Source organism: Pogoniulus pusillus, chromosome Z (genome assembly GCF_015220805.1).
Source record: "Pogoniulus pusillus isolate bPogPus1 chromosome Z, bPogPus1.pri, whole genome shotgun sequence".
Taxonomy (NCBI): Eukaryota; Metazoa; Chordata; class Aves; order Piciformes; family Lybiidae; genus Pogoniulus; species Pogoniulus pusillus.
The window spans coordinates 63,207,048-63,217,982 of record NC_087309.1 but is presented as its reverse complement, the minus strand read 5'-3'; the positions used below and the strand labels follow the sequence as shown (position 1 = coordinate 63,217,982).

General features: G+C 37.7%; 1 protein-coding gene across 1 annotated transcript in view; it reads right to left on the bottom strand.

Annotated features, from left to right (window-relative positions):
* Positions 1–1,807: 1,807 nt before the first annotated feature.
* Positions 1,808–10,935, bottom strand: part of CCDC171 (coiled-coil domain containing 171) — a 201,129-nt gene continuing 192,001 nt past the window's right edge. Inside the window, exon 27 of the mRNA XM_064176335.1 lies at positions 1,808–2,091. Coding sequence (XP_064032405.1) covers positions 1,878–2,091 — 214 coding nt within the window. The 3' untranslated portion in view covers positions 1,808–1,877. The remainder of the gene's footprint in view (positions 2,092–10,935) is intronic.

The following is a 10,935-nucleotide window of genomic DNA, read 5'->3' as shown; positions in this document are numbered from 1 at the left end:
TGATTCTATGATTCAAGAATAAACATATCATCATAAAGAAAATGAGTGTTCCTCCTCCATCAGCCAACTCTTAATATGTGAGATTTCTGCAGAACTTACACGGTTTTGCATGGCTCTGTATTAGCATACAGACACAAATGCACAACACTGCTGTGAGCAATGGACTTGTACAATATAGAAATATCTGAAAACTTGAAGCTATCTCTGATTAAAATTTTCTATTTTCAATTTGAGATTTATTTTAGCTTTTCTGGTAGCTGAAAGCAATGGTATTTGAAAGACTTTGGTCGTTATAAATACTGTATTATCTATGCAAATATCCTTTTCCATCCAAAATGGAATTTCACAAGTAATTGGGAGGCTTTAAAATCAAATTCTACCTTTGACATATTAGAAGAAATTACAAATGCCATAATGCATAATACTATTTTTCTAATGTATCACTGGCCCATAATGAGAAACAATCTATTATATAGATTTTGCATTCAATCTTTTTGTCAAAAACTACATAGCACATCAAAAGTTAATAGCACTGGGGAGTTCAGTGATTAATACGAAAACAAATGGTATATTACAAATTTCTTTTGTTCTTCATTCACAACGATGTAACTGCAAGGGTTTAACCTTTAAGGGTTAAAGAGTTTAATCAATGTCAATGTCTGATCTTCTGAAGGCGATAAAGAACAGTCTGTCTAGCGATACCCAACAGAACATCACTTTGTCAAGCCACAAAGCGCCCAAAAGCTTGTCAAGTAAGTTACCAGAAACCTCTTTGTGGTTAGAACTCAGCTCCTTCCTGCTTGACCTATTATTTGATATTTGACCACTTGGTTGCAAGACACTTGCTCTTTCCAGCTGAAATGTCACTGGGGCATCTTGTCAGCTCCCCGACATCTCGGCCTGACATACAATTTTACTTTTGTGTGCTACAAGGCAGAAAATGCAGGGCAATGGCCTTGCTTTAAATTCTGTCAGCATCAAAGATGGGCGTCACTCTTGGGTCCTACCAACAACAACAAAAAAAGAAGTCTATTTGAAGGTCAAAACAGCCGTTACTTCAAAGTCTTTCAGCTTAAACTAAATATATTACCTGCAACACTGGTTTGGGAAATGTCCTTATAAAGTACATAAACATATCATCAGAAATCCTCCCTGCACAATTGTTCATCTTTCTTATGAAAGACAGACTTGATAAAAGGGTGAGTTTTCAGCGCCTGCAGGGACCAGATTCAGCAGTTAACTTAACTTGTTCAAATAGGCAAGTGGTATCATGTAGCTTTACAAGGAGCAACCTGACCTTCTCACATTGACCAGCAGTGACATTATTGTGCAGGAAGAGAAGCAGTCACATCATTTCTGTTTTGCACAACCTGCTTAAAGTTTGCAACTAAATGCTTGTCTTCAGTTGAGCTGACAAGAGAAAAGAGGGGGCTCAGTGAACCATGGCAGGGCTGCCATGAAATGACAGGAATCATTGGCATACATTTCAAATAGCTCTCTCAATCCTATTAAAGTATTGCAGTCCTGCTTTAAAATAGACAAGTATGAAACAACTTTGATAGATAGAGACTAAAATGGCTTATTGATTTTTTTTTTCTTTAGACTGAGGAAAATTACCCAAAATGTGTCATTCTTTAACATTTAAAAATATACTACATAAAAAATGAACAACGGCAATAAATAGAAGTTAAAGAAAATAACTGTTTCAGTAGACAAAGAATGAGAAACACAGAAATGTGAACATACAAATGCACATTTTCATAAAAACATAACTAAAGTAGAAGAATACACACACTGAACTACGAAGCAAAGGTAGCAGGAACCTGCACTTTAATTGCATCATTTTACATTATTGCCATTTTTTTCCTTTTAAAACTTTAGTGATATGGAGAATCTGAAAATCCATTTTCCACTGTTCTTTTGGGACTGGATGTGACATTCAACCTGAAGGAATCTACTGAAGACCAAGAACTGGCTCTATTGTGCATAAAGCTGTAGAGTGTGTCAGGTTCAGCACGTAGTGCCAAAAAATCTGGGATACAGCTCTGGTCAGGCTGAATTCCTAGCTTGAAGCCACGATGTTTGAACTCCCTCTTGAGTCCTAGAGCAAAATAAAGTAATAATATATTATAAATAAATAAACAGATAAACAAATAAAACTTTATCTCAATTTACTGTTAAAGAAGTGAGAAACAATGTTGTTATGCCTTTCACAAATGTATGTGTAGGAAGTATCTGCTAGCATTTTTATTCTTGTTTCAAACAAGTTTAAAATACATCATATCTGTATATATATATATATATATATATTAATCTTTAACAAGCAGAAACAAAGGACATTAACTGGAGCATTCTGCACTAGTAAGTGTTAGAAATGTGATGGTTTGGGTGTTCCCCACCCCCTACACTTTAGAAATTACCCAGACTAGACTCAGCCAGCTCTGGAAATATGACTGAAGCTTATATCTACAGCTTAGCACTATATACAAGCAGATATTTACAGTATATACAGAAATATGCAGAAATATACAAGGTAAAAAGGTAATACAGAAACACAACTCCCCTCCCAGAAACCTGAGTCCCCAGGAGGGGCTCTCAACCACTCCTTCACCTTCCCCCTACCCCTCTCAACCTTACCCCAGTCCTAAGGAAGAATAGAGGTTCAGCCAAGAGGTTAAGAAGCAAAGGTGGGTTAGGCCAAATGGAAGGTGAAGTTAGGGAGATGCAGCTCAGTCAGCAGCCCAAGGCAGAGAGAGACAAAATGGCAAGAGTGTTATCTAACATTTTCATTTCTTCTTCCCAAACTCCTTAGCAAGGCTTCTGAGGGAAGTAGACATCACCACTGTTTTCCTTTCACAGCCTATGATCTAGTTCTCACCAAAACATTCTAGCTAGCTTCAAACTAGCACAGTAAACAACAGCCTACTCTATTTGAAGTGGTACAAATACTTCAAAAAAAATTTCCCCCTCTCTTCATTATCATTCCTAGGGAGTGTGTTTCTTCAGTCAAGTAAACAAACTTATTCTACAGTCTCCCTGCCACTGTTACTAGGAAAAACACACCACAATAGCCAGAGAAGGTATTTATTTGTTTTAAAATTTATTCTACCATCAACTGAAAAGAAACAGTTAATACTCTTCAAATGTTAGCCTGCTAGAAAACACCCAGAGAATACACATTGAACATACATTGATGAGGAATACAATGAGTCTCACCATTCAGTCAAACAGCTACATTAAATTCAACATTAAATAACTTAAAGCACAAAAACGTTGTGCATTCTACTTTGAAAGATTATGGATAATATCAGCATGTCAGCAGTATTTTTAAGTGTTAAAGACACTCTGTATTCCCTTAAATAGCCATAACAAGGAAAGTTAAGCAAATATGATGCCGTACTACTCTTCTGCACTTTAACAAAGTATTTTAACTAATGCTGTGGAAATAACAATCATTTAATCAGGTCAAAAAATACATTAAAAAATACATTTCACAAGGAAAGCATAATTTTGGAAAAGACAAAGGATACTTAAAGACTGTTAAAGTTTCTAAACTGTCTTTTTGGCATTCCAGGAATGACACATACGCAGGGGCAGAAATGCATATACATGGAAGCATAGATTCCAATATGCATACTCACAGACATCCAATGAGAGGCAGAAGACTGTATGTATATTGATATTTTAACATCCAGCCTCAATCATATGTATAATGAAAGATTTCCCTTTCCTCTTTTATATTGCTCAACATCTACTTCAACAGCTCCCTTTGATATGAACTCTATTTCTTGATCAAGATAAGTCATAGTTGGTAAGTTATACTAGCCCTTCATTACAAACCCATACAGCAGCAAATTTAGATTACCACTTTGAGTTAGTTAAAATGAGGTAGTGACTTGAGTTTTGTTAACTGTGGTGGTGATGAGCATGAGACAGTCAGCAGAACTGTGAAGTAAGACCTGCAGCACTCCAGCTTTTCGGTGTTTCTGAGCTCAACACTGATGAATGGATACCGCTAAAAAGTCAAAGCACAAATGAGATCTACTGCATTTGTATCTGCACATATGAAATGAGGTCTCAATGAAAGTATCCACCTATTACACCATATAATACCCTATTATTTGTACACATTTATAACTTGACCACACTGACAAAATTCTCTCCACAGTAAGTCATTCATTAAAAAAACACCCTGACAGTATTGAAATATGCAAGTAACTTGTGTGTTCTGAAAGCACGTTTGCATGGAAAAAAAAATAAATCATTAAGATACACTACATAAATAAATACAAACGCATTGGTTCAAACTAGCACGGGTTTGTACTGCCTTCAGATTTTCAACTAATTAGCATATCACAATGAGCAAAAATCACATGCTACAATTACACTCTCACATTAGTATTTTTTCAGATTAGTGAGGGTTTTTTGAAGAATGTGGCAGAAAAATCCCAGTAAGAAGGTAAGAAATCAGATTTCCTTTGAGAGCTGCAAAAAGAAATGTTTGAAACTTAATGATTGGCAGCAAGTCAATAGACTACGTTACAGTAAAAGCTCCACTGTTGGGAGAAAAAAAGCTGGTTTAGTTATCCAGATTCTCTGCTGTACTTCTTACAAAGAACAGAATACTCTTCATTGAATAAAAGGGAAAGCAGATCTAATGGCAATGTGACTGATGTAAGAAAATATCACAGCTGTTACTCGTAGGAACTATTTTGATCCAATATCATTATATACACTTGCAATCAATTAAAAAAAACAGTATTCTGTAAGTTAGAAGAAAAAATAATCAGCACTGTTGTGACATCCATTGTTTGAATGAATACCTGTAAGCAGGAATTTTAAAGGCAGTTATAGTTTCCCCAGAAGACCTCTTTCAACTCTATTGTATTTAGACACCTTTCTAAAACATATACTAAATTGACAAACTGAAATTACTATGCCAGACAATAGCCCATCATATAAATATGCATTTAGGTGATTTTTAAGAGGAATTGTGTACCTTTAATAAGGTATCTATTCAAGTAAGTCTTTAACATAGCACTTACACTTAACCTGATAAACTGTAAATGATTCCATCTAAACTGTTACACTTCATCAGGCAAATAGATATTTAGGACACAGTATGTCTAGCAAAAATAGGCTTCCAAAATATCTATGTAAAACTGTAGTTGGTCATGTCCTATGGTCACTCTTCAAAGTTTGATAGCCTAACTTTGTGAAGCATGTTTTCCTACAGGCCAAAATACAAAAGGTTCATCTGTATTACAGAATAACTGTTCTCTAAGCTATATTTAACTCCAGCACTTTTTTTTTAATATTAGACACGGAAAATGATTTCCAAAACTATTCTTCCCTACAGTTTTGTTCTATGACTAGCCTATGAACACATTAAGATCCAGTTTACAGGTTGTCTCGTGATACATGAGCTGTTTTACCAAAGTTAAAATTGATTTATAGTGGGTTGGTTAATTATGTACAATAATGTGAGAAAATATTATAATACAATCATGTATTATATCCGTATATATGTTTTTACTGCAATGTCTGCGCACTCAAAAACACTCTATTTGCTGTTAGACATCAATACTTTATATATCAATATGCACAGACACCTGGAATTAGAAAACTATGCATGTGTTATGACAATGGTGCAAACACATAGCTACATGAAGAAATTCAGTGTTGGAAGTACATTGTTTATCTTCAGCTGTAGGAGTAAAACCTAGAACCAGAGCTGAAGCCACAAATCAGTTCAGAACGGTTTCACCCTTCAAAGTCTACAAAAGTCTGATTTTACCAGATCACAATTTTTGCTATAATATCACCCTACAGCTTTTCAGCTGTTGTCAATTATTTGTATATTTTACAATAACTCTGTTCTCTACTATTTGTATATATTACTCTATTTGTATACACAACTGCTCTCTACTATTTGTATATTACAATAACTTCCTGTCTATGGCGAGGGATTTGAACTAGGTGATCTTTGAGGTTCCTTCCAACATAAACCATTCTATGATTCCACAATTCTATAACTCCTTTCAATTCAGAGATTTCCAAGTACTAATTTCAGCCACTTCAAACTGCTTTTAACAATTCAGTTTCAAAACACAGCAACTGCTGAAAGTTTCCCTGCAATTTCTTATGACAGGTAACATTCTAAGTGGTAAGATCCTAGTGATTTAAGGCTTACAGCTCATGAATAACAAGTCTGCATATATGGCTTTGAATGAAGTGAGAAGTTAATGAAATACAATCAGATCAGAAAATGACTGAGGGATGAAATGAAAGGGAAGAACAAAAAACATACTGAATTGACAACACAACACAGAGACTCACTTATGGGGGTTCCCTGTGAGAGGACGCAGACACAGTAGTATGTTCAGTTTTATATCCCAGGGTAAATTGAAGACAACTGTTGAATTTCAAGGCTGATGTATGACCTGGAAATCACTAGACTGTTACAGGATACTTAAGTGAGGATGCCTGACAGCAAAAAGAAGAGCAGAGCAAGGAGCAAACAGTAGTTTCTTCAGAATTCTAGTAATCCCTAAAATCTCTGGAAAGGTTCTAGCACATTCCCTGAAGAACAGGAAGAAATGCAAGGTAAGCAGAAATGCACACAGTGATGGGGTGAAACAGTTGATACATTTCTCCACAATTCATTTCTGGTACTGATTCCTCTCGCCCAAGCTCTAGAACATATATATGCACAGTAATACCAGTAGACAGCAAATCAAATGGCCAGTGCAGTTCTTTTCAGCTTCTCCCACCTATGCTGTCACTGTAGCTTGCATCATTTCACTGCAGTAACAGTAATTTCAGTATTAAAGAAACAACCACTATCTTCAAGAACCATCTTCAAGCACTTATGTGTAAAACCTATTTTCCTGTAGAGAAAGATGTACATTTTCACATCATCCTCAATCTCCCTCCCAAACTGCTATTTCCAAAACTGAGTTGTCTTTTCCAAGACACCATCAGTGGATTTCCAGTATGCTAATCATTCTTTTACTGTTGTTGTTCCAAGAGCCATTTCTCAGTCTCAGTGAAAAAAACCAAAGCCATCAGACTGATGAAAACATTGGAAACTAGTTCTTCAAATGTCAAGTATTGCTAGTGAGTATCAATGAAATACAGTACTAGTTAACAAACTTTTTCAAAGCAGGAATGCATGAAGGTCAAACCTGTAAAGTTCGCATTCCATGTTGATGACTTAGCAATTCTATATGCTGAGGCTGTAGGTCTAGATTAGTGCTCTGGCACAAAGTAGGAAAACTGTAACATTTGGTACCAATTTTAATCATCAACACTCCTGACTGGATTCTGCAATGTTGTGATGATTTGGGTGCTACTCACACCCCCAATCCCCCCCCCAACCCCCCTTAAGAAATCATCCAGACTAGACTCAGCCAGCTGAAAATTATGAAATGAAGCTTTATATTTACAGCTTAGCACAATATACAAGTAGATATTTACAATGTGTACAGCTATATTCTGAAATATAAAAGTTAAAGGTAACACAGAAACACAACACCTCTCCCAGAAACCAGAGTCCCCAGGAGGGTCTCCCAACCACCCTTCCACCCTCTTTCCACCCCTCTACCTTATCCCAGAGTTTTCCTGACATATAAGGTGAGTTTGGAGGATCAGCCAGGAGGGTTAGAAAGCAGATGGATGAGTTATGCAGAAAGCAGGTTAGGGAGAAAAGTACAGACAGCAAACAGAGAGCCACTGTGTTATCTAGGTTTATGTTCTTGTTTTTATGCATCTCAGCAAGCCTATGTGTAAAGTAGACATCACCACTGTTTCCTTTTCACATCCTGTAATCTAATTTCTCTCACTAAAATATTTCAGCTAGCCCCAAACTAGCATAAATGTGCTATCAGAGAACCATTCAATGGGCTGCCAACCCATTACATATCAAATCAGAAAAGGTAGACACACAATACTGTTGCAGAGTGGGATTCTCAGTGCCTACGCCTATTTGGCGGAGGGGAGAAATTAATTAGGGCAATATAAATTTTATTTTAAAATATATATTTATTAAATTCAATATTCTGAACTCTCACCACCCCCAACCACTGTATATTAATATTAAAGTTCGGTACACGGTTATGAAAACAATTTAGGATAAAATATGTACAGGAATTTGTTTTAACTAGCAAACATTCAAACTATAAACAGAGAGAGAAGTTTTCCCCGTGGCTTGATGCCATTGGGATCTTTATGTTATTTGCCCAGCAGGGCGGGCTGAAACTCTTCGTGTTCTGCAGCAGAGGCAACTTATATTACAGAGGTATTAAAGCTTTTATTTACAATTCTTATTAATTATTAATCACCCTCCAGGGCTGTGTCACAGCCTGTGCCTAGTGTCCAGACATCAGGGTCTCTGGATTGAGGGGAGAGGATAAATCTTCCCAGCTTGTGGGGATACAGGTTTTCTCCAACCTTTTCTCCTGGCGAAGAGGCAATCTCTGCCTTTGGTGCTGCTGGCTTCTTCTGGATGCTGTGTCCAGGAATTCTCAGCTGGCAGGATTTGAGGAGCAGGAGAATATCGTGCTGTCTTTGGCACAGTTGTCATGGCTAGCAGGCCGGGTGTGTGTGCAGGCAATCCAGAGTCTGCTTCCTGGTTCTCTCAGCGGCAGTGGCTGTTATCAGGCGATGATAGGCAGCAGGCATGCAAAGTGTGTGCGGCTGCTGGGAGTCTGAGCTCCGTAGGTAAAGGCAATGCAGGATCTGGTCCTGATAGCAATAGAGTGCAAATGCACACAGCTGGCTTAGGAGGCTATAGGCGCCTTATACATATATATATGTGTGCAGGCTTAGATGAGCTCTGCATCTAAGATACCCAGGCAGATAAGCTGCAAATGAGTTAAAGTATGAGGTCTGGGCCTTTGAGCATCGGAGTTATGCAATGGCATCCAAGCGTGGGGGTCTGAGTGGCTGAGCACTGCAAGTGAGGGTCAGAGCACGTGTCTGAGCCATGCAGGTAAGTCAGAGCTGAGCAAGCAAGTCTGAGCTGCTTGTTTACCTGTGCACCCCTATTTATTGAATGTGGGCTGAGATCAATGGCTCCTTTGGCCACTAGAATGACCAATCAGGTTGACAGTAAGCCAAACCTTACCATCCAGGCTCTTGCCTGGACTTTCCCAAATATGGGGATCACATGGGTTTACCCCAGGGAGACACAAGCTGGGTGTGTGAGTGCTTACACAACTTGTTTACAACCAGGGGTCCTGGCAGAAAAACATGTCCAGGCAAGGTAAGGCATAAGCAAGCCTACAGACCCTCCACAGCAAATACGTTTTGGGTGCTGCTAGCCAACATACCAATTTTTTTTTCCATTATCAGAGAATTTATGAAGCTTTTAAATAAATGTATGAGCCTGAAATATCCACAAATTATATGGGGTTTTTTTCTGCTTCTATAATGCTTTAGCATTTAATGCATTCTGTGAAATCACACTCAAGAGGCTTAATTAGAAACAATTAAAGGAAAGATTTCTTAGCACTGTATTTGTTTTTCTAAAAGAAAATCCTGGCTTGTTCCAACATACTTAAACCCAGTATGCCTGAATGCACAACATAGGATGGATTGTCACCTCTGCTGAACACCTTCAATGTTTTCTTGCTTAAGGACAAGTAATGTTTTTTTCCATTGCCAATTTTGATGTTTTATAAATATTTTGGCCAAAATCCACCACCTATATACACCGCCTATATACAAAGTTTCTCCTCTAGATGCTCCATTGGAATGCACATAGAAGTCTCCCACTTTCAGGTCAAAGTCTCCACACACCATAGTAATAATACCAAAGCACTGAGCAAATCATGTAGTGCATGATTTTCATGGTGAAATGCTCAATACAAATTTCCAAACTCTTTAGTACTTTTTCTAGTGCTTACTATAACTGCCTTCACACTTTGTCAAGAATAGAGGCAACTTTTATTTAAATAAGAAAAAAAAACCAACATTTTTAATCTGAGTGGCTAAAGCAAATGGATATTGGTTTATCCTGCACTGCACATTGCAAGCAACATTGAAGGTTATACTGTCTTCTTACTAAGTTGCTGTGACACTGCACCATATTTTCTGTCAGTGTAAAAGACTGTCATTGTGTTTAACTGTTGTTCTTCTTGCTTCCAAGAAAGCCTTTCCTGCTATGTAAGTTTTCCTACAGCTTTTCATTGTCTCAAATCAGTATCTTTCTTTGTGATGGCTCCCTCTCACCTCTTTTTTTCTAGCCAGAAGAGAACATGGTCACTACAACCAGAGACTAAAACATGACACCATACTGAGGCACAAGTGGCTCATGAAGTAGTCTCCCCACTTAGCCTTCTTCACTGCCAGTGCTAGCAGGAAAATAGTCCCTATTCGACTAGTTAAAGTGTCAAACTTCATACTCTCTTGAGAAATTCAGTCATCAGCTGAATTCTTAGACAGTGTGACTGTCTGACGTAAGCCTTTCAAGTTTCGTCTGAGTTTTATGTATACTGCCACCATAGCAAAAAAAGGTAAAATGTGTATTTACATTCATTTTGCCAAACATTAGCATCTTCTGTCCAATCATTTGAATGCAGAAGTGTTAGGAGAAAACAGCTTAGAGAACAAGGGTTGACACATGCAGTGTGAAATCTTAAGGTGCTTGAATGCAATGAGGGAGAAAGTGAGACAGAACCATATTTCATCTCCTTAACTGTGCTATAGTCCACATGAACTTTGTGACAGGTCTCTGTCTCTCAGCCACACTTCACTAGCTTCTGCTGACACTCAGCTGTCAGACAGCAACCCTTTACCATGCCCCTAACATGCTCTACAGCTTCACCCAATTAACTCGCTTTCACTTGACATTGCAGCAAAAAGCTTCATAATAGGTGGTCAAGGTGCATGGTGTCTGCTTGCCCTCTAACTGCTCATGCACATCAAAATGGT